At 41.7% G+C, this 25,000-nt stretch overlaps 1 protein-coding gene and 1 long non-coding RNA gene across 7 annotated transcripts in view; one reads left to right on the top strand and one right to left on the bottom strand.

Annotated features, from left to right (window-relative positions):
- Positions 1–4,350: 4,350 nt before the first annotated feature.
- Positions 4,351–10,264, top strand: LOC123513324. Its single transcript, XR_006677315.1, has 4 exons — positions 4,351–4,412; positions 4,639–4,766; positions 5,697–5,779; positions 10,210–10,264. It is a non-coding gene; the product is annotated as an uncharacterized LOC123513324 (long non-coding RNA).
- Positions 10,265–17,471: 7,207 nt separating this feature from the next.
- Positions 17,472–25,000, bottom strand: part of LOC123513236 — an 8,809-nt gene continuing 1,280 nt past the window's right edge. The window contains exons 1-4 of one of the 6 annotated variants that reach the window (XR_006677297.1): positions 19,867–19,899; positions 19,143–19,213; positions 18,209–18,484; positions 17,663–17,872 (exon numbers count right to left, since the gene is read on the bottom strand). Coding sequence is in view for 1 of the 6 variants with exons in the window: in XM_045270306.1 (XP_045126241.1) it covers positions 17,618–17,872; positions 17,994–18,068 (330 nt within the window). In the remaining 5 variants the exon portion in view is untranslated. The other 5 variants (XR_006677294.1, XR_006677293.1, XR_006677295.1 and 2 more) reach the window with 5 other exon arrangements.

Below are 25,000 nucleotides of genomic sequence, written 5' to 3' on the forward strand. Positions count from 1 at the left end.
CCAAGCCTTTACTGCGTACGTCCCTTGATATCGCTACGATATCACTGTGTCCAATCGGGTTTAACTACGGTCATAACACGCATGTGATCAGGCTCCCGCCACGCTCACTAAGTTCCCGCCATGCTCACTGGGTTCTTACCACGTGCCCAACCAGCGCGCAATACGCTCACGTGACGCAAGCAGGAAGTGCTGCTTCCTGTCACTTCAGTTCTCGCCTCTCTTCTCTCATCAGTGGTTCTCCAGCTCTTACATCATTATATTCATTATCCTCATAACGTCATGCTGCCCAAATTAACTTCAAACTTTCCATCAGTCTGTGGTAATGACCAAACTGGAGCGACTTTTCAAGGTGGAGCTGGTGACGTAGAATATTTTCATTTGGCAACTGACCACCACCACCACCACTGACCAGACGTCCATTTCATCACCAGACACGAGACCTGGGGTGGGGGAGAGGAGAAAAATGTTGTGCTCTGATAAGATATTCTTATTTTTCCTCTTTCTTCTATTCTTTCCTGTCCTCTTTCTCACTCACTTATTCACTCACTCACTCACTCACTCACTCTGAATCCTGTCCTCCACTACCACCACTCCCACCATCAGTTCATTCCTCCACCACGGACACAAACACGTCTTGAAGGAAGGTTAGTCCGCCGCCCAGAGTCACCTCGGCTGTCTGGCTGGCCACCCTGCGTGCCGCGGGACCAGAGGGGCTGTGGTCGGGGTTGCGGGTGTAACACTGTGTATGAATATTGTTTGTGTTTTAATTAAGGCGTGTACACACTTGTTGCATTTCCACGTATCGGATCACCGTTGCGTAGCAGTGTTGACAGGATAGTGCTTCACCGTTGCGTGTCAAAATATGACACAAAGTTACGCAACGGGTTTGATCCGCCATTTTTCGGTATTTTGGCGTCATCTCAAAGGAATGATACACAACTCACCAACCTTCGTGTGTGTGTGTGTGTGTGTGTGTGTGTGTGTGTGTGTGTGTGTGTGTACAAGGAGCGTGGGATCGTCCAGTTGCATGTTCAGTGTTGTCGTGGACGGGCATGATTATTTTTTGCAATTTTGACCCCAATTGCAGACAAACACAAAATCAGTTGTGTGTATCCTTGTCACGTTTTGATACAGTTCCGTCACATGCTGGAATTTCAAGTCAGTCAACACAGTATTGTTTCATTACACATACATAGAGTGTAGACACCCACCAACTCCGTCATTCATTTTTCCTTTTATTGATTTGATGTTCATGAATAAAACTAAACGTGGCCACAGACAACTGCAGATTTGCACTCATGGCTACGGTCAGGAACAAACTGAATGACACTGTTGCATCACTCAACGATGATACACCACCCGGATAGGCAAAAATGGGTACAATACCCTGTTGCATCGTATTGTATCACAGTGTGATACGCAACGATGAAACGATGCGTGGAAATTCAGTAAGTGTGTACACACCTTTAGAAAGTGTTGGTGGTGGTAATGTCAGTGTGGTGTGTATTGGTGGTGGTGGTGGTGATTGTGGTGGTAACTATTGGTGGTGTGTTTGCTTGTTTTGCATCGTGAATATTGATTGATTGAGTGGCTGAAAGATTGACGGATTGATGGATAGATTGCCTGTCTAACTAATAGATTCACTGACTGACTGATATTTGGACTGACTCACTGACTGACTGACTGACTGATTAAATGAATAAAATACTAACTAAATGACTGACTATCTGGCTGACTGACTATTTGGCTAACTGACTGAATGACTGAATGATTGACTAACTGACTGTCTGACACACTGGTTGATTGTCTGTTTGACAAATGGCGCCTGTCCTTGGCAGAAAAAAGCATCGCGCGGTACGAAGGCGCTTAGAAGTGTACCGTAGGATGTATGTGGTGCGCGTGGCCAGGCACGTGTTGCCGTACGCGAGTGTGCACGTGTAGGGACCTGACAAGTGTGTAGAGAAACAATGAAGACGACAGTGGCAAAGGGAATCGGATAAGCGCCTGACACCACGTATATGTCACCCACGATTCCACCCACGCCCACGCCCGTGCTACGTGGGTCCGAAAGCGTGTAGGTTGGGAGGGATGTGTCTTCAGGGACTCCCCGGTTGACACGAAACAGTAGGGAAGGTTGGCGATGCAATTAATGCGGAACTGGCAGTGGTTGTGGTGGTGTTGGTGGTGGTGGTAGTGGTATTTATATGCTTGTGTGAAGATAGATGGATAAGCGGGTAATTTGATGGGTTGATAGATATGTAAATGGACAGTTGGGCAAACAAATAGATAGATGGATAGGCAGGCAGATAGATAAGTCAATAAATTCGTAAATGATTAACAATATAGATGTGCATGTAGATAGAAAAAGTCTATATTCCTCTACTTAGTGTCCTGTCACCCTGGTTTATTGTCAGAAATACTCGTATATCAGGCGGTAGAAATGGTGAATGAAAAATAGTACAGTCTGCCTTTTAAGCACCTTGTTTATTGCCTCGCGGAGTTGCTACACTCGCTGTACAAGATACAATTTAATATTTCCTGCTTTGACAAATAACAAAAGCTGGACACGATAACGAAGAGGAAGATGTCACAATAACCAATAAATCGACATGTTGTATTTGTATAAGCATAGCGTCTCATTAATAAGAGATTTAGTGACAGATAGTTATCATAAACATATATACATGCGTCCTGACTTCACAGATAACCTTTTGCTACGGCAGTAGTCTCTTAGCGGTGGTGGTGGTGAACACAGTTGTGGCGGTGGGCTATACTGACCCATACATCCACACCCACACACACACACACACACACACACACACACACACACACACACACACACACACACACACACAGACACACACACACACACACAAATAAAGTGAAGTGTTGCTATATTACCGACAGTTTTCAAGGAGCACCAAGAGGCAATCAGTATGAGAAACCGTGCAAGCCTTCACCACACTGCCTAATCTTCGTCTATTAAAGGTATTTATAAGGCTATTCACTTAATGTTAGGTTTTCTTTACATATGAGAGTGAAAACAGTACGCAAATATTTTCAAGTAATGGTATAAGGAGCATAAAAAGAGCAAGGCGTCTGTATTACTTTCTCATATTTGTTTCCTTCACTTACCCTCGGCCAAACATGTGTCATAAGGTAGCCACAAAATTTCTCTGTGTGGCTTAATTTTGGTTTGGTGAGATGATAAAGGCTATATATGGATGTCCCGCCGCCGGTGTTGCCTCCAGGCCGCTTCCCCCCCCGACGGTCCCCTAGCCAACACCCTACACCCGCCCTCACCCACCCGTCACCAGCCTGTTGGGTCAATACTTTTTTTCCAATATTTCCTGACGCTAATATTACGCTTCCATGGTATGTTTTTATGGTTTCTATAAATGTTTCGTTGTGTTTGAAGTGTGTTCCGCGCCTGTGCTGGGTAAATATATGGCGTTTAGTGGTGTTTTATGGCGTATGTTAAAGGCTTTTTAACGCTCAAAATTTCCCACCTGGAGTTTTGAGCTTTTTCATTTCAAGGTATAAGTGGGCCTTTATGGTAGCAAAAGAGTGTCTGTCCTCTTTTAAGTGTGAAATCAATCTATTGAGTGAAATATGTGGACTTTGAAATGGTGTTTGGTGCTGTTGTAAAAAGCTCTTATTTTTCTTTATTTTATTTGCTCACGTTTCTGCTTCTCGGTCTAACACGCTGTAGAATGCCCTAAAAGATAGCTCAGACTCCCTGAAATGTGATAAAATACACGCTAAGTGAAAATGGCTTGACTTTATAGGACGTTTTAAGAGATTTATGGGTTAAAATGTTTTTGTACTTTTAACGTACTTAATTTAGACCTTTTTAAAACCAGTTAAGCTGGAGATATTTTGATATTTTGAAAATTAGTTTAAGTATTTATCACGTCATAAAATAACAAGCATTTGGCCGTGGCTTCGTTTTTTGTAAAAGTCATTTTTGAAATGAAATGATTTACGTAATTTAGCCGAGTCACCCCGTTCCCGTTCTCTCTCGGATGACCACAGCCCACCCAGGTAGTGGCTGGCGCCAATTTTCCAAATCCACAGTTCGTCGATATTTTGCCTAATATCTAGTGATTTCTACGTGTTTTCGTGGGTTTCTAGGTTCAGATGTTTAGATAATTGTAGCAGAAAGAGGAAGAAAGTTGAAATAAAGGAGGAGAAAGGGAGAAGGAAGAGGAGCAGCAGCAAAGCCATAATACTTAAGTCACCCTCCATTTCCTGAATATTTTGTCTAATATCTAGTGTTTTGATGTGTTTCTAGGCTCAGACGTGTGGATGGAAGGAGGAGGAGGAAGAAGAAGGAGTAACAATGGAGAAGGATGAAGAAGAAATGAGAAATAAAGGTGGAATAAGAGAAGGAGCCAAGGTGTAATATTTAGGTAAGTTCTTTATAATGCATACTGTTGGTTTTGGGATAGATTTGGGGTATTTTAAACTTGTTCATTAGTTCTGCAGGCTCTCTCTTTCTCTCTCTCTCTCTCTCTCTCTCTCTCTCTCTCTCTCTCTCTCTCTCTCTTAGCTAGCTGATTGTGGTGAAACTCTGCAGTAATACCCTAGATTCTTATACTATTACTACCACTACTACAACAACTACCACTATTCCAGAGGTGCACCATGGCTTGCCACAAGGTCACAACTGGTCCCTGGAGAGCCGCTGGTGGTGACGGGTTGCCTGTGCCCTCTCTGCGGCAAAACTCCACACATACTCCACTCACCAAGTTCCAGAGGGAGAGGTGAGTGTGTGTGTGTGGGAGAGGTGTCTGCAGGTGTGCTGTGAGTGTGGTGGGTGTGTAAATGTGTTTTTTGTATGTTTTTGTAATGTCAACTATAGCTACCTATGTATAGTGTTTATTGTTTTTGGTGTGGGTTGGCTAGGGTAAACTTATTGTGGGCGTTTTCCAGGTGTGATTTAAGGGTTGTTTGTGGAGTGCAGGTGTGTGTGTGTGTGTGTGTGTGTGTGTGTGTGTGTTTTGTTGTGTGATGCAATATTTTTAGGTAATTTTGGGTGCATTTTGGTTAGGTAATGTTTGTCCTGTTTCCTCCATATCTCCCTCCACAGGTTACCTCCAGGCTTTTCCTTCAGTAGACTATTTCCTCCATGTTTCCTCCACCTTCCCTCCAATTTTGAGTCTCCTATCTCACTTCTATGATAGTCAAAATAGTACTTTTCTAAATCTCACTTCAAAACCTGACAATTTTTCTCATTTTTCCCTCCACCACCTCCTTTTCTTTCCTCCATATCTCCCTCCACACACCAAGCTGTGTACTGTGGTGGTGTGTGCAGGTGTGGGAAAGGTTTCTGCAGGTGTGGTGTGTGTGTAATGTGTGTGTGTGTGTTGTTTTTGTTGTGTAAACTACTATATATTTTTGGTGTGTTTTTTTGCATTTTCCAGTGTTTGCAAAGGGTGTGGTTTGCTGGTGTGTGCAGGTGTGAAATGGTGTGTGAAAGCATTTTTTTTCTTACAATTTTGTCTCATAAACCTCATTTTTTCACTTGTTTTGGCCGGAAAATATTTGTCTACTTTTTAAATCCTCCTATTACTACCACCACCACCACCACTGTCCAACCACACCCACAACCACCACAAACAACCAACATTACCACATCAGATGCTCACAAAACCACACCATTTCACTACCACACCACTACCTCCTCCCTACAGGATCACCGGCCGTACTAAAGGAAGTGGCTCTATGTAGGGATGGAACATGGCAACTGCACCAGCTGGGACACACCTAGCCAACTGTGAGTATTGAAGGCTGTTTTAAGGCTGTTTTGGGTTGTTTTAGGGTGTTTGAAGACTTTGAGGGTGTTTTAAGGCTGTTTCAGGATGTGTAATGCTGTTTTAGAGTGTTTTAAGGCTGTTTCAGGATATGTAATGCTGTTTTAGAGTGTTTTAAGGCTATTTTAGGGTGTTTAAGGCAGTTTTAGGCTGCTTTAAGGGTGTTTAACCCATTAACACCCAGACCTATTTCCCGTGTTGAGATTGTAGTACTTTTTGGCAAGCTGTGTGTTTGTAACCTAACCAAGACATGCTGAAGGAAAAATCATGATAACTTGCGTCAAAGCCTAAGTGAGTTGCAGAGGGTGACATAAATGATCCAGCAGGCGGATCAGTTAGCGTCTCGGCCCCATTGCATATACTTACCTTAGTAAAGGAAAAATCCAGGTTTCTATACTTTTTTCGTAGTATACTTAGCATCTGCGTATTTTTCTAGTTACAAATTGGGCTAATTGTAATGTTTCAAATTTGTTCCTTTTTATTCATAAATTGTACATGAGCAAAAATGAGTCCTAATACTTGGCATACACATATTTCTCTTTTATATCACTTTCTGCTGCACTGCTGCTATTCATCCACAAAATATACATTACTGTATTTGTTGCTATGAACATTCGACCTCATATTCATGTACGTGTGTGGAAATTTGCAAAACACTCCATGCACAGTGCGACGTCACACTTCAACAGTACAGGTCAAATTTGTAGCAATAACCCTCATCACCACAAAGCGACCTCAGCTTGTACCCAAACCTGATGGATGGGCTTCCCCCTGATCAATTGCTTGAGGCCATCATGACCATAGTATCTCACCATCATTTCATCAACAGATAAAGTCTTATGGAACACACCATACTGCTGGAATGAAGAATTTAGCATATCAATCAGGGGCCGGACTTTGAAAGCCTTGTCTGTGCAATCTTGTGGGCGACTGTTGTTGTCTTGTACATGTAGGTACGCTTTTATCTTCAAGTACTTGTTCCTGGATAGAGCTTAATTGTTTGACAGTATTTTGAGCCACATCATCAGCATCAGACCAGTAAAGTGGTTCGCTAGGAAGAGTGACGTACCCAGAATAGATCAGGAAGCCAATGAAGGCTTTTGGTTCATGGTCTTCCAAGCTAAACAGGGGATCATTTTTCACTGTGTGTGCATAACGGATTGTTTCTCGCTTTATGAGCGCAAAGATGTCGTCGGTGAAATATCCTCAAAGATGTCAACTGGTGTGTGACCGTCAAGTTGTTGGTGCAGTTTGGCCTTCAGCTTTTCGGTTTGGTTTGACATCTCACCCCACTTGGAGTACCGTGGTATCATGTGCCTGGAAGTAGAAACAGCACTTTAGTAAATATTTAGCATTACATGCATTTCCAAGTTAAAACTCCAACAGTAATGATGAAAAATCAATGAATTAGTGTTTGAGTAATTCTGGCCACAGACAAATACCTGAGTAAACATGACATAAAGAATCTGGTGAATACACGTTAATCATCATCATATTACTTTATTAACACAAAACATGACATAATACTAAACAAATAACTAACGCTAACCTTCTTACTCCACACTGGTGTATCAACACAGTCCAGACGTCGTTTTTTCTTCATTCCTTGGCCAGGTTTGTGTGGTATGAATTTCAATGGCACCAGGGACATCTTTTACCATTGGTATAAGTGTATTATCATCATCAACTTCATCCTCATCACTTAGATCATCATCAGGAGGAATGTTCACCAAGTCTATTATTACTTCTGCATCATGATCAACGTTGAACTCCTCACTACATAACAAGTGTGTAGCTTCTTGCACACTGAGGCATTTCACAGGAGCATTAGACATATTTCGCAGCTGTTGAGCAAAATAACTTTTCAAGCTAGTAAGTATATGCTCTGTAAAGTATTCATTCACAATATCAGAGAATCAGGAGGATGTATACAGTACGTCTACAGGCAACTGTGCTGCTGTGCTGCTGTGAATCTCACACTGGGTGACTGATAACGGTTCCGCCCAGTGGACCATATTTGTCACCTCTAATTGTAGTGAACTTGCAATTCGGTAGATGGTGTGATAGGGCAGATAATTCAACTGACATGTCATGTAGAAAGTGTTGTGCTTGTATAGTGAAAAGGATCAAGAAATATGACATACACTTCATCACCATTTTTTACTGAACATGAACAAAAATTCACAAAATTCAATCCTCCTAATGACGTGACCACTGGGGAGATTTGAATGTCGTTGCTATAAATAGGTCCTCCCACTTCTGCTTACTGTAAGAACACTTTTCTAAACTCAATTTGCTCAGCATGTTTAAGATACAGGCCATCAAAGACAGATCACCAAACATGATCCACTGGGCGGTAATTGGTTAAGGCTGTTTTAGTGCTTTTTAGGGCTGTTTAAAGGCTATTTGAGGGTGTATTAGGGTGTTTAAGACTGTTTTTGGCTGTTTTAAGGCTATATTAGGGTGTTTTAAGGGTGTTTCAAGGTATTTTAAAATTTTTGCTCCTGAGGCGATGAAGTAATGCACGCCATCGCTCCATCAGTGCTTCATCTACTCGCTTTGTGTGTTTTTTATGGTTCAGTGACAAAGTGACTAACTGTTTTCAGGGACACTGGGTACGGTGGCTTGGGGGGAGGGACCGTGTGGCCTGAGGGGAGGGGTGGTGGCCGGCGGGCAGTGTGTTACTGACCAGTGTGGTGTAATGGTGTTGTCATTGTCACCCTTGAGGGATTCTGAGGGTGAGCTGGCTCTATTAGATGAATTACAGGATTCTGAGGACAATGAGAGTCAATCAGAAGGCCTCATTAGTGACTCACATGAGGAATATTTGCCAGAAAAGGACAGTGAGGCCAGGAGCTCCCAGGAAGAAAGTGATGGAAGTGGTGAGGATGACAATTAAGGGAGATGGAAAGCATATATGTTGGTTTAGAAGAGTGGGCACTGTCCCCAAGAAACCATCCCGCGTGCTCGCCTTGATTCCCGGCTCCCACTTCACAGCTCCTCCACCCAGCTGATTTGACGTCACATATATGAAGCCACGCTATTGGTCAGAGAGAGAGAGAGAGAGAGAGATATGAAAATGCATAAGGAGAGAGAGAGAGAGAGAGAGAGAGAGAGAGAGAATGAATATGGAAACGCATAAGGAGAGGGAGAGAGAGAGAATATGTAAACGAATAAGGAGAGAGAGAGAGAGAGAGAGAGAGAGAATATGAAAACGAATAAGGAAGGAGAGAGAGAGAGAGAGAATATGGTAACGAATAAGGCAGCGTTTCTCAATCTTTTTAGCCTTGCGTAACCCTTCAAATACATGACATGTCTCAAGGAACCCCTACACAAAAACAAAATTATATACCATATATTTCTCTTTTAATGTGATGTCAAATCCGCTGGGTGGAGGAACTGCGAAGGGGGACCGGGAATCGAGGCGAGCGCATGGGATGGTTTCTCGGGGACAGTGCCGAAGAGTGTATGGTTTTAAATGTGGACATGGAAGTGTGGAGGATGAGGAGCGGCCAGGCAGCCCTGCACTGCATGCTTCCCTCCATACTTTCTCTGTCTTATCTGATCCCTTTGCTGACCAGCGTCCCGGTACTGGTCCGGTCCTGACTGAGGATTTTTGTGGCTTTGATCCTGATGTACCAAGGAATGACATGAGTGGTCTGCACTGCTTCCAGCTCTTCATGTCAGACGAGGTGGTACAGTCGCTGTGTGCGTGGACCAGTGTCCCGGCAGCCAAGCGTTTTGTGGACAACCCAAAATATATTACAAAAAGTTTATGGCAAAAAAGTGGCTTCATGTCACAAGGGATGAAATGAATGTCTTCTTACGTCAGCACCCCAACAGAACACGGTGCGGGGGTGGGGTTGTGCAGTGCGGGGGTGGCGGAGTCGCTGACAAAGGGTTCATGATAGATGTGCCATTTTGTAAGGTTTTCACACATAAATATCTTTTTTTATTTATTAATTTTTTATTAGTACTCAGCATGTAGCTAATATGTGCATTTCCATTGTGTTTTAACGGGCTAAAGAAGGCATTATGGGTATCTCCTATCTCAAAGCCCACCAACTATTTGACTGCTAGTGTTCTTATTGATGTAGTGATAATTACTCCTGCAGTGTATCACTTGTGTCACTATGTATCTTGTATTATCACTTCACTTATTCACTTATTCTCTATGTGTCACTGTCAAGCACTTCACTTACTTACCCACTGCTTCAATAACACTCTGAATTTATGGCCTCCGCACACTGAAACACTAAGGTCTCTCTCTCTCTCTCTCTCTCTCTCTCTCTCTCTCTCTCTCTCTCTCTCTCTCTCTCTCTCTCTCTCTCTCTCTCTCTCTCTCTCTCTCTCTCTCTCTCTCTCTCTATTAATCCAGTTTTATTTATTTCAGATTGTGTTAAGAATATGGAGAAAGACGGACCAAGGCAAGAAGAGGAGGAGGAGGAAGAAGAGGATCAGGAACAGGAACAGGAAGAAGAAGAAGAAGAAGAAGAAGGAAGAGGTGGAGGAATATGAGAAGAGGAGGAGAAGAAGAAGAGAGAAAAGAAAAGGTAAAATAATAAATATTGTCATTTCATAAAGTTTTGCTATTTCAATTCTCTCTCTCTCTCTCTCTCTCTCTCTCTCTCTCTCTCTCTCTCTCTCTCTCTCTCTCTCTCTCCTCTCTCTCTCTCTCCTCCTCCTCCTCCTCCTCCTCCTCCTCCTCCTCCTCCTCCTCCTCCTCCTCCTCCTCCTCCTCCTCCTCCCCTGCTAATACTATTACTATTATTACTATCCCAGTGTGACCTGTGTGACCTCTGACCTTTTGCCGCAGGACTCCTTGGACTGCGACTTCACTGTGACCCGAGAGGAGGTGGCCACTCAACGCTGAGGTCACACGGCTCCCTTCCTTATGCAGGTCAGTGGTGTGGTGTGTGGTGTGGGGAGGTGTGGTCGGGTTAGGTAGGTTGGGTTAGCCTGGGTAAGATTTTGAAGCCTATTTTAGGCAGTTTGGCATGTTTGGAGGGTATTTTTAAACAGTTTGGCATGTTTTGAGAGCATTTTGAGACAGTTTGGCATGTTTTGAAAGCATTTTGAGACAGTTTGACATGTTTTGAGGGCATTTTAAGACAGTTTGGAGGGCATATTGAGATAGTTTGGTATGTTTTGAGGGTATATTAAGAAAATTTTGGAGGTTTTTAGGGAAATTGAAGACAGTTTGGCAGATTTGGAGGGCATATTAAGGTAGTTTGTTATGTTTTGAGGGAAATTTGAGACAGTTTAGCTGGTTTTGAGGCCATGGTAAAATAGTTTGGCATGTTTTGAACACATTTTAAGACAGTTTGGCATGTTCTAAGGGCATATTAAGACAGTTTGACATGTTTTCATGACATATTAAGAGAGTTTGGCAGATTTTAACTGCAATTTAAGAAAGTTTGACAGGTTTTGATGGCATTTTAAGACAATTTGGCAGGTTCTGATGACATTTTAAGACCACTGCTTCAATAACACTGAATTTATGGCCTCCACACACTAAAACACTAAGGTCTCTCTCTCTCTCTCTCTCTCTCTCTCTCTCTCTCTCTCTCTCTCTCTCTCTCTCTCTCTCTCTCTCTCTCTCTCTTCTGAGGACATTTTAACCCTTGGCTTACGGTGGATGAATTTATTTTCCGTTCCCTACTCACGGGTAATTTTGAAATATCAGAAATATCAGTTGGTTTCAGTCACTATATGATCCAGTAATTCATTATCGAGCAATGCCAAGAAATAATGACACAGCCCCGCGCCAATCTTCAAATGTCAAGCGGGAAAAATCATGATTACCGATACGATCGCCGTCTCTCTGGACGGAACAATATCATCATTCATGTACGATCACCGTAAGCCAAGAAGGGTTAAGATAGTTTGTCAGGTTTTGAGGACATTTTAACACAATTTGACATCTCCTCCTCCTCCTCCTCCTCCTCCTCCTCCTCCTCCTCCTCCTCCTCCTCCAATCCTCCTCCTCCTCCTCCTCTGCTAATACAATTACTATTATTACTATCCCAGTGTGACCTGACCTGTGTGACCTCTGACCTTTTGCCACAGGACTTCACTGTGACCCGAGAGGAGGTACCTCGGCCACTCAACGCTGAGGTCACACGGCTCTCTTCCTTATGCAGGTCAGTGGTGTGGTGTGAGGTGTGGGGAGGTGTGGTTAGGTTACATTAGGTTAGGTTGGGCAGTTAAGGTTTTGAGGGAATTTTGAGGCAGTTTGTCATGTTTTGAGGGTATATTTAAACAGTTTGGCATATTTTAAGGGCATTTTAGATAGTTTGGCATGTGTTGAGGGTATTTTGAGACAGTTTGATGTGTTTGGTGGGCAGTTTAAGACAGTTTAGTATATTTTGAGACAGTTTGGCATGTTTGAGGATATTTTAAAACAGTTTGACATGTTTTATGGCCATATTGAGATAGTTTGGCATGTTTTAAGGGCATTTTGAGAGTTTGACATTTTTTTAGGGCATTTTAATACATTTTGGCAGGTTTTGAGAGCAATTTAAAACAGTTTGGCTGGTTTTCAGGGTATATTAAGACAATTTGAGAGGTTTTGAAGTGAATTGAAGACAGTTTGGCAGGTTTTCAGGGCATATTAAGACAGTTTGGTATATTTTGAGGGCAATTTTAGACAGTTTGGCAGGTTTTGAGGCCAATTTAAGATAGTTTGACATGTTTTGATGGCATTTTAAGACAGTTTGGCAGGTTTTGAGGGCATATTAAGGCAGTTTGGCAGATTTTGAGTGCAATTTATATATATATATATATATATATATATATATATATATATATATATATATATATATATATATATATATATATATATAGTTAGGCATTTTGCATTATTGTAAATAACAGCATATTCTTATTTGATTTATAATTAACAGTGGTAGTGGTAGCCTTTTCCAAGATATCATACTGGAATAGGTGGAAGCTTGAATTATATATGTATATTGATTTTAATGCAAGTTTAATTTTTGAGTTACTTGTGTTAACCTAAGGATGTAAAATTTCCATAACTAAGAAAGTAACAATTCTGTTTTGTAATCATGTGCATTGTGTATAATTTGTTGCATATTAATTATTTAAGATCATAGCAATACACTAGAAATTTAGAATAAACTAAAATTTTTCTATTTAATTGAAAAGATTAGGTGAAAGCTCATTTTTCTGAATTGGTCTACTAATGTGTAAGTACATCTTTAATTTGAGACAGATTTGGCATGTTATGAAGCCATTTTAAGGCAGTTTGTCATGTTTTGAGGACATTTTAAGACAGTTTGGTATGTTTTGAGGGCATTTTAAGATAGTTTGCCAGGTTTTGAGGAAATTATAAGACAGTTTGATATGTTTTGATAGGATTTTAAGACAGTTTTGCATGTTTTGAGGTCAGTTAAAAAAGTTTGACATGTTTTAACGGCATTTGAGTTGCGTTCAGTTCAGTTTACAAAATAGTGAAGGTGACTCAATATAAACAGTGCACCTCTCATTACAGGAAAGTCAAGTCCCTGAATGCTGCCAAGGAGAGACACTGCTGCTGGAACACTGCACCACCAAGCCAAGACAAGACAAGCGACAACACAACACAAGCCTTCTACAACACCTACAGCCATCAGCAACACCCAGAGTACAAGACAACACCTGGAGCCATGAAGAATAGTTAGGATAGATTAGCAGTTTGGCATTTTTAATTATAAGGACATTTTAAGACCATTTGACATGTTTTTATGGTATTTTAAGACCATTTGGCATGTTTGTATGGTATTTTAAGACCATTTGGCATGTTTTTATGGTATGTTAAGACCATTTGGCATGTTTTATGGTATGTTAAGACCATTTGGCATGTTTTATGGTATGTTAAGACCATTTGGCATGTTTTATGGTATTTTAAGACCATTTGGCATGTTTTATGGTATTTTAAGACCATTTGGCATGTTTTATGGTATTTTAAGACCATTTGACATGTTTTTGGTATTTTATGGTATTTTAAGACCATTTGGCATGTTTTTATGGTATTTTAAGACCATTTGGCATGTTTTTATGGTATTTTAAGACCATTTGGCATGTTTTTATGGTATTTTAAGACCATTTGGCATGTTTTTATGGTATTTTAAGACCATTTGGCATGTTTTTGAGGGCATTTGAAGAAAGTTTGGCTATGGTAATACCCTTTTTGACATTAACCCTTCAGTACCATGACACATTTCCATATTCCTTGTGGTGACTATTTGGTGATTTTGTACAGCTTCACAAACTCATGTGGGGATGAAAATTGTGAAGACTGTGGCCATTAATTTTGTGACCTTCATAGACCTTCAATAATGTCAATAAAATGGTCTAATGGTGCACAAATCTCAAGGTAAAATGTGTCCCAGTACTGAAGGGGTTAAGAAGGGTGTATGGAGGTGACAAGATTAATGGGCACAGTCTTCACTATTTCAATCCCCCACATGAGTTTGTGAAGCAAGTGTTGGATTCTCTGGACAAAGATGCAGTGTGCTTGTTAAGAGATTGACTCAGCACTCACTCACTCCTTCACTTACTGAACTCAGAGGAATGAAGAATGTGCATTGTTGCTGCTTGTGTGTCAGACAAAGGCCTGTATTCACAAACACTTTGGTGTCTCAACAACACGCCTTCCAAGGCCACAGAGATCACTGGCAGGGTTTTCATGAGTGTTTCTCCACTTAATATTGTAGAAATGTCACTCTGCCTCAGGAACCATAAAATACCCTTATTCTCTCACCACCACTGTTTTCCAAGGCCACACAGATGACTGGCAGGGTTTTCAAGACTGTTTCTCCACTTAATAATACAGAAATCTTGTCATTCTGCCTTTACAACTCTCTCTCTCTCTCTCTCTCTCTCTCTCTCTCTCTCTCTCTCTCTCTCTCTCTCTCTCTGACTCTTTCTCTCTTCTCTCTCTCTCTCTCTCTATCTCTCTCTCTCTCTCTCTCTCTCTCTCTCTCTCTCTCTCTCTCTCTCTCTCTCTCTCTCTCTCTCTCTCTCTCTCTCTCTGAAAAGATCTAATGGTACACAAATCTCAAGGTAAAAATGTGTCCCAGTACTGAAGGGGTTAAATAGTGAAGACTGTGGCTATTAATCTTGTCAATAGACCTTTCCCAGTAATGTCAATAAAATGGTCTAATGGTACACAAATCTCAAGGTAAAAATGTGTCCCAGTACTGAAGGGGTAAAATAGTGAAGATTATGGCCATTAATCTTATGCCTTCAATAGATCTTTTCAAGTGTCAATAAAATGGTTTAATGGTACACAGATCTCAAGGTAGAAATATGTCCCAGTACTGAAGGGGTTAAAATAGTGAAGACTTGCCATTATTCTTCTGCCCTCTATAGACCTTTCCTGATGTCAATAAAATGTCTAATTGTACACAAATTTCAAGGTAAAAATGTTGAAGGGGGTTAAAATAGTGAAAAATGTGGCCATTAGTCTTCTGACGTCTATAGATCTTTCCTACTGTCAATAAAATGGTCTAATGGTACACAAAATCTCAAGATGTCCTAGTATTAAAGGGGTTAAAATAATGAAGAATGTGGCCGTTAATCTTCTGACCTCTGTAGACCTTTCCTAATGTCAATAAAATGGTCTAATGGTACAGAAATGTCAAGGTAAAAATGTGTCCCAGTACTGAAGGGGTTAAAATAGTGAAGACTGTGACCATTAACCTTCTGATGTCTATAAACTTTTCCTAATATCAATAAAATGGTTTAATGGTACACAGATCTCAGGGTAAAATGTGTCCCAGTACTGAAGGGGTTGAAATAGTGAAGACTGTGAGCATTAATCTTGTGATCTCCATACACCTCTCCATTTTATTGATATTAGCAAGGTTTAATGGTGGTAAAAGGTGTCAGTACTGAGGAAATTGAAGACTGGCCACAATCTTGTGATCTCCATACACCTCTCCATTTTATTGATATTAGCAAGGGTCTATGGTGGTCAAAGGATTAATGGCAGCCTTCACTATTTTAATCAGTACTGGGACACATTTTTACCTTGAGATTTGTGTACCATTAGACCATTTTAATGACATTAGCAAGGGTGTATGGAGGGCACAAGATTAATGTGTGTGTGTTTTAAAATGTTGTTTTCATGTATATTATTACTATTTGATTGTTTACTTTGATTGCTCTCTCTCTCTCTCTCTCTCTCTCTCTCTCTCTCTCTCTCTCTCTCTCTCTCTCTCTCTCTCTCTCTCTCTCTCTCTCTCTCTCTCTCTCTCTCTCTCTCTCTCTCTCTCTCTCTCTCTCTCTCTCTCTCTCTCTCTCTCTCTCTCTCTCTCTCTCTCTCTCTCTCTCTCTCTCTCTCTCTCTCTCTCTCTCTCTCTCTCTCTCTCTCTCTCTCTCTCTCTCTCTCTCTCTCTCTCTCTCTCTCTCTCTCTCTCTCTCTCTCTCTCTCTCTCTCTCTCTCTCTCTCTCTCTCTCTCTCTCTCTCTCTCTCTCTCTCTCTCTCTCTCTCTCTCTCTCTCTCTCTCTCTCTCTCTCTCTCTCTCTCTCTCTCTCTCTCTCTCTCTCTCTCTCTCTCTTGAAAAGTTGTTTCTCTCTCTTCTCTCTCTCTCTCTCTCTCTCTCTCTTTGTGAAATATTTGTTGAAATTGTTTAAAAATAATTTGTGAAGTTGAAATTTCTTAAAATTTTGCAAAGTTGAAAATTCATGTTAATGTTTATTGTATATTATAAATTGATGTTAATATTTATTGTATATTAAGTTGAAATTTATTGTAGACTTGAATTAAATTTTTATATATTATTTATTATTAAGTTGAAAATCATTGTAGACAATTTTTTTTATACTTAAGTTGAAAATTTGTCTATTTATTGTCTAGACTTTTTCATCATAGGATTTTGCTCACTTTTTATACTCAGTTTTTATTTTTAAGTTGAAAATTTGTGTAGACTTTCTCTGTATTCTTTGTATATATATTGTTTTATTCAGTTGAAAATATTTGTGGTTTTTTTTTTCAGGCAATGTGTAATAATGTCAAAAATTGAATAAAAGTGTAGGGAGACTCTTGTATTTAATTTTAGCTCCAATATGCATCCACCTTATCTCCGGAGACTCTTTAGAGTATTTTCGACTTAGTACGATTTAGGGCCCGTTTTCGGCTTTTTTTTTTTTAGATTTTCTAGATTTTTACCATTTTTACCATTTTTAGTGTTTTTTTGGCCAGTAGTGCTGCTGTATTTTATGTAGTACGATTTTTAGGGCCCGTTTTTCGGCTTTTTTTGCCATTTTTTCTAGATTTTTCCTAGATTTTTACCATTTTAGTGTTTTTGGCCAGTAGTGCTGTATTTTATGTAGACCGTTTGAAGATTTTTCAGCCAGATGGTATTTTGGGACCATTTTTACATTAAGTTATTGATGTCATGTAACTTTTTCGCTTTAGTTTCATTTCCTAACAACCACTTTTTTTATTGTATTGCTTATGATAATAAATAGAAAAAGCTTCAAATCTAGCGCGTTTTATTTCTGGGGTGATCGTTTAGAGCGAGTGTAGGTGGTGGTCAATGGAGGCAATATTGGTGTCAGACGGATCCAAGCCAGCTTGAGGCGACTACTCACTGAAACCACCCACAACCCACAAATATTCCCAGGAAAGGAAATTTACCGAAACAAAAGATTTTTTTTTACACATTATTATTCAGTAGTGACAACAGATCCAAGTACAGTGACACCACCATAATGAGGTGGTAGTGGCAGCAAGCGTTGAATAGGAGGATGTCTGCTATGCGAAGCTGAATCTCTGGACTGCGGTGGTGGAGTTAGTGGTGGTGGTGTAGCAGGTGTTTGCCAGGCCGCTGCGAGGCGAAGTCCCTCAGTGCCAGTAGCTGCGACGGCGACACGTGTATTAGCGGGACGGCAGTGAAGGCCCAATGCGAGGCAGTGCCCCTCCGAGTAGCGGTAGCAGCGGCGGCGGCAACGGTCAATGTAGGCGCAGTGCGAAGCCAGAGAGAGTCCTTCCCTGATGGTGCAGGACGCACGGGATCGCTGCAGTCACGGCTTCGGATCACCAACTCCTGTAATGGAGAAAAATTAACTGATTATCTCCATATGTACCACGCCACACTGTCCTACAATACACACTTCACTGCCTCAGTCAGCCTCTCACTCGCCCTCCTCGATCGTTATTCCACTTACACTCCAGTTACACCCTTCTCCCTCGTTCTCCTCCCAGCGTCTCCCGTGTGACGTAGCATCCTGGCCCTTCACCATCCTGACACTCCCATCCCTTCATTCTCACATCTCCCACGCCAGTCTCAGTAAACCACACCACGTCAAACCCCCTCAAACTTACCCCCCCCCACACCCGATCCTCACACCCACACAACCAATCTTGCCACACATTCATCTACCTGGTTAGTGGAATCTTCCGTGTCTGCCGTCATCTGTAGGTTCTCGTCTCCAATCCTCCGCCTCACCACACCTGCCTCGCCTCTATCACCCACTCATCCAGCCAGTCTCCCTCAACGGCGGCAGCGGCGGTGGCGGTCGTTAAGAGTAGACCGTGTGCGCGATGCAATCTTACGGCGGAGGCTTCTAGAAGTGTTGGTAGTGAGCGTTGTCCGTCAAAGTGCAAGGTAGACGAGGCTCATTACCGCTGTGGAGTCAGGCCTTTGGATCGTCAACGCCTGTAATGGACAAGAATAAGCATGAACAAAGCAGTACCTTGTTTACTTGTTCACTAATTATCCCTACAGCTAACAAGCAAGATTACCCTAAGCAAACTCCTTCACTGCCTCAATCAGCCTTTCACTCTTCATTCTACGTATTCTTACCACCACCACCACCACCATACCATCACAAAAACATGAACAGCAGTATCTTTTCACTAATTATCTCTAAATGACCAACACCACACATTCCCTTCACGTCTTCACTTCCATCCATAATGTGCCCAAACTCACTCTAAACACTTTATTCCCCATCTGTCTGTCCTAAAACTCAACCATTGCCTCAGCCAACCTTTCACTCGTCTCTACTCAGTTACACGTCTTCACAGTGCCCTAACCCAGCCAAACACTCGCACCACACCATCCATCCCTTCTGTCTTCTATTTTATCACACTGCATTCAGTTAGTTCCCACTCTGCCTCCTCTTGCCACGAGCCATTCACGCTCACTTCATTCCTCCCAGCCATTCTCAACCCTCCCCACACACACAACCCCTCCCACCGTCACTCGTGAACCTCGAACCATTTACGCCAGCCTACCACTTCAAGAACTAATTTCATGGTTATATCCCCAAACTTATCGTTATGCTACCACATCTCGCTTCTAATGCACGTACCTTGAAACACCAGCCTCGTTACGTTAGGAAATCTTGTCCACTCATTCTTTTCGCCGATTCTGGTACCTATTCTATAACGAGGGAACCACAATGACTAACCTGAAACATTTTAGCCTCAAATACAACTTACTTAAAGGAGTTCTATAGTAACGCGACCCGTTTAATCCCTTCAGCACCAAGCCGCATTTTCATATTCCTTCTGTTACTATTTGGTGATTTTATACAACTTGAGAAACCTTGTGACATCCATACACGCTTTGTAATATCAATAGAATGATCTAATCGTACACACATCTCAAGGTGAAAATGCGTCACAGTACTGAAGAGGTTAAGCGTAATTCTTCCTTCCTACACAACTACAATGACCACGAAAACACTACACTTGTTACAGCCATTACACAAATCTATTCTGAACCCACGTTACTCTAACCACACTAGTGAATGAACGACCATCTGCCCTTATTGACATCTACAAGTAAATTTAACATCCACACGTAGCGATGGTTCCTGATACATCCTACATTGACAGACAGACATCGTACAATTAACCTTCCAATAGACGCAGTGCACATCCTACACATACCCAGTTATCCTTTATCATTCAACATTCCTAACAACCTTCAAGTTACTGACTAACAATTTCCTATCACCACTGCAGTGTCAACGCGCACACAACACCCAACACCTCACACCTACACTATTCGTTTACATAAAAACCACTAACCTCTCCTCCTCTGTGCTGTGCTGTGCTGTGGTGGTCCGATAATCTCACAGCAGCGGCACGTCACCTCGCCGCACGAAGACCCACGTAGATCAAGCTTCCCGTTGCTGTTCCTGCCGCTGCTGAACGTCACGCCCACGACAAGACACAGACGGACACTGGGCTGCGTACACTCGAGGGTCGGTGGTGGCGTGGTGGCTGGAGAGATGTAGCGAGCGTGGTGTCTGGATTAATACTGTTCCAGCTACTGCTGACGTTGCTTCGTTCTTGTCTCACCCCCCCCCAACCTGCCAATAAGGAAAGAGCAACTTGAGGGCAAACGAGCATATGAAACGCTGCCAGTGAACCTAACCACTGGTCCACCACCTGGATATAAACTAGCCACGCTCTTTAACTCCTTCCAAACCAACCATTACACACACTCAATTGCATTAATTTGTTTCATCAAGCATTCTCACCTTCCGTGTAGTACTTACAATATACACGATTTTTTTTTTATCATTATGTTGTAACAGTTTGAAGCTTCCTTCGTAATAAATGATTATGATAAGATGATAATAATAATATTCTCTCTCTCTCTCTCTCTCTCTCTCTCTCTCTCTCTCTCTCTCTCTCTCTCTCTCTCTCTCTCTCTCTCTCTCTCTAAGTGAACCCTGCCTGTAAATCAACGAATAAAAAAAAAAAAAAAACGTATCATTAACGAAAAATTGATTATGAAAGATAATAATTCTCTCTCTCTCTCTCTCTCTCTCTCTCTCTCTCTCTCTCTCTCTCTCTCTCTCTCTCCTCCAAGTGAACCTTGCCTGTAAATCAACGAATAAAAAAAAAAAAAAAAAAAAAGTATCATTAACGGGAAATGAGTATAATATATAATAACAATTTCTCTCTCTCTCTCTCTCTCTCTCTCTCTCTCTCTCTCTCTCTCTCTCTCTCTCTCTCTCTCTCTCTCTGAACCTCTCCTGTAAGTGAACCCTGCCTGCAAATCAACGAATCAATATTAAAAAAAATTAGTAAAAACGTATCATGAACGGATCACTTTTCTAAGGAAGCTTGAGTTGAATTGAGTTGTAAAGACGGAAATGCAACACGTTAGAAGAATGGATAGCTAACCCTTTCAGTACCGTGACACATTACGATATCCATGCTCTACGCTTACTACTGGGTGACTTTATACAGCTTCACAAACTTACGTGGGGATTAAGATAGTGAAGACTGTGGCCATTAACGAGAGTGGTGATGGAGCTGGTGCGATTGTTAGCCAGTCAGGCAGTTAGGCAGGAGCGAGGAGGCATTAAGCTACCTCTCTTAATGAACCCCTTCAGTACTGGGACACATTTTTACCTTGAGATTTGTGCACGGTTAGACCATTTTGTTGACATTACCAAGGGTCTTTGGAGGTCACCAAGTTAATGACCTGCAGGGCTGGAGCTGGTGACCTATGCTTCTTTGAATTATTACACCGCCGATAATGGTGATTGTAGTGATGATGATAATGATATGATGATGATGATGATGGTGATAATATAGTAGTAGTAGTAGTAGTAAAATAATAATATTAAATAAATAAATAAATAGATAAATAAAATAATAATGATAGTAGTAGTAGTAGTAGTAGTAGTAGTAGTAGTAAATAATAATAATAAATAAATAAATAAATAAATAAATAAAATAATAATAATAGTAATAGATAGTAGTAGTAGTAGTAGTAGTAGTAGTAGTAGTAGTAGTAATAATAATAATAATAATAATAATAATAATAATAATAATAATAATAATAACACTAACAACCACTCACAACAACAATCACTAATGCCACAACAATCAGGCGATGAGAGTAAAGGTGAGGACAGTCAGTTAGAAAAGAAAGATAGGTAAGAGGAACAGCCAGCCTATCTAAGACAATATATGTATGTGAAGCTTACCTATACTGCTGACTTGGAGGGAGTTACCAGCAGGGGGGGAGAGGAAAACTGGCGGAGAATACTGAAGACGCCTCATTTCATAGGGAGTGTTTATATTGTTTTAATGTGATGATGTGTGAAGATTCCCAGTTTAGATTAGTAGAAGTAAATGACAGAGCCAGGATGTTCAGTCTATAGAAGTGAGGGAACAGTTGAGTGTCATTGAAGAAGACGAGATAACTGGTGTGTGTGTGTGTGTGTGTGTGTGTGTGTGTGTGTGTGTGTGTGTGTCACTGTTGTTTGATCTGCTGCAGTCTCTGACGAGACGGCCAGACGTTACCCTACGGAACGAGCTCAGAGCTCATTATTTCCGATCTTCGGATAGGCCTGAGACCAGGCACACACCACACACCGGGACAACAAGGTCACAACTCCTCGATTTACATCCCGTACCTACTCACTGCTAGGTGAACAGCACCTACACGTGAAAGGAGACACACCCAAATATCTCCACCCGGCCGGAGAATCGAACCCCGGTCCTCTGGCTTGTGAAGCCAGCACTCTAACCACTGAGCTACCGGGTGTGTGTGTGTGTGTGTGTGTGAATGAGCGTGTGTGAATGAGTGTGCGTACGTGAGTGCGTGCGTGATGAGCAGCGTGCGTCCAGCGAGCGCCTACATTAAGCCTTATCGTCCACCACCACCACCACCACAACAGTCGTCAACGGGCGGGGCACCTTCACAAATTTTAAACGTGTTTTGTGCGTGTAAGGACGAGTTCCTGTGCGTGTCATCACGTAACTCACGCCTCGGAAAGTAGTAATAGTAGTAGTAGTAGTAGTAGTAGTAGTAGTAGTAGTAGTAGTAGTAGTAGTAGTAGTAGTAGTAGTAGGGAAAGATTGTGGGTCCTCTTGGGTGCGACGATGCCACTGCTATAACAGTACCTTCTTCAAAGAAAACGGAGTGATGATCGTTCTCTACTTCACTAAAAGAAGTCAGAAGAGACCCAAATACCTATGCAGCTATATAGTACATTAAATGCAATAAAGATTCTGGTTATATACATGAAAATGAGACAAGTAATTTACATGTTTGTCAAATAAGTGCACATACGAGTAGAAACAGAGTAATATATTGAGTGGTTCCTTGCTTGAGTCAAAGGTAAGAGTGTTGCCCGATTTGCTTTCTCTTGCAAGAAATATCTATTAAGGCGGAATATGAATGCCTTGGTCTGGCTGCGCAAGACAGTGTATGACGGGGAAGCGTCAGGGGGTCCTTCCATGGTGGTGAATGCCTTGGTCTGGCTGCGCAAGACAGTGTATAACGGGTAAGCGTCAGGGGGTCCTTCCATGGTAATGACCAGAGAAGTGAAGCGACACGTGCGTGGCGACCTGACTCACCCCCCCAACCTCCACGGGAAATTCCACCTGGGTCGTGAGTGGCAACGTCGCCTGACCTGATAATTATGACACATCACCGTCCATGTATATGAACTAGCTTAATTTATTTTCGTATATGACAATTATCTTTATCATCTACCACTTAATTAAGGTTTCTGAATGTTCTGAGAACGTTATATTTTTTTTATAATGCTATGACTACAGGACAGTGAGTAGCTTGTTTTTATTGGAGATTTGGCATAGTCTCACGGCAGACATGGCCAACGCCCTATGGGTAGGTACGGATGGGTATTATTATTATTATTATTATTATTATTATTATTAGTAGTAGTAGTAGTAGTAGTAGTAGTAGTAGTAGATTGTTTTGATAGTAGTAGTAGTAGTAGTAGTAGTAGTAGTAGTAGTAGTAGTAGTAGTAGTAGTAGTAGTAGTAGTAGTAGTAGTAGTAGTAGTAGTAGTTGTAGTAGTAGTAGTAGTAGTAGTAGTAGTAGTAGTAGTAGTAGTAGTAGTAGATTGTTTTAGTAGTAGTAGTAGTAGTAGTAGTAGTTTTTGTTTTAGTAGTAGTAGTAGTAGTAGTAGTGTTTGTAGTGATTGTTTTTAGTAGTAGTAGTAGTGGTGGTGCAGCAGCAGTAGTAGTAGTAGTGCAGCAGTAGTGCAGTGGTGGTGGTAGTAGCAGTAGCAGCAGCAGCAGTGCAGCAGCAGCAGCAGCAGTGCAGCAGCAGCAGCAGTGGCAGCAGCAGTGCAGTGCAGCAGCAGTGGTGCAGCAGCAGCAGCAGCAGTGTGTGGTGGTGGTGGTGTAGTGCAGGTGGTGGTGGTGCAGCAGCAGCAGCAGCAGCAGTTTTGGTAGTGGTAGTGGTAGTCAGTGGTGGTAGTAGCAGTAGTAGTGGTAGTAGTAGTAGTAGTAGTAGTAGTAGTAGTAGTAGTTGTTTTGTAGTAGTAGTAGTAGTAGTAGTAGTTGTTTTAGTAGTAGTAGTAGTAGTAGTAGTAGTAGTTGTAGTAGTAGTAGTAGTAGTAGTAGTAGTAGTAGTAGTAGTAGTAGTAGTAGTAGTAGTAGTAGTAGTAGTAGTAGTAGTAGTAGTAGTAGTAGTAGTAGTAGTAGTAGTAGTAGTAGTAGTAGTAGTAGTAGAAGGCAAAGGCTAGGAGCAGGAAGACTCCAAAATCAAACCAACAAGACCCCAACGACGGAGCTATCCAGCGCCGGCGGAAGAGGGCAGCGCCTGGCGGGCAGGCGACAAGGCGGGCCTTGACACATCAAGAACTCGGCAGCCCGATGCAACCAACATCTTAGAAGCTGCCTGTCTCATCTGTCTTGAGCCGCGGTGGAAACGATGTGGGCCAAGTGTGTGCGTGGCCGTCGCGCAGCCACGACCACCCAAAACAATATACTCAGCGACTGGCATTTTGTCGTTTCCTCCACCTCTCTTTATCAGGAGACGTTTGACTAACGACAGGACCCAGTACTCGGACACGAGTGTGAGCCGACGACGACGACGACGAGTAGTAGAAAGATTGTTTTTGTAGTAGTAGTAGTAGTAGTAGTAGTAGTAGTAGTAGTAGTAGTAGTAGTAGTAGTAGTAGTAGTAGTTGTTTTGTAGTAGTAGTAGTAGTAGTAGTAGTAGTAGTAGTAGTAGTAGTAGTAGTAGTAGTAGTAGTAGTTTTTTGTAGTAGTAGTAGTAGTAGTAGTAGTAGTAGATTGTTTTGTAGTAGTAGTAGTAGTAGTAGTAGTAGTAGTAGTAGTAGTAGTGGTAGTAGTAGAAAGATTGTTTTGTAGTAGTAGTAGTAGTAGTAGTAGTAGTAGTAGTAGTAGTAGAAAGATTGTTTTATAGTAGTAGTAGTA

The sequence above is a fragment of the Portunus trituberculatus genome, chromosome 35 (assembly GCF_017591435.1).
Source record: "Portunus trituberculatus isolate SZX2019 chromosome 35, ASM1759143v1, whole genome shotgun sequence".
Classification (NCBI taxonomy): domain Eukaryota; kingdom Metazoa; phylum Arthropoda; class Malacostraca; order Decapoda; family Portunidae; genus Portunus; species Portunus trituberculatus.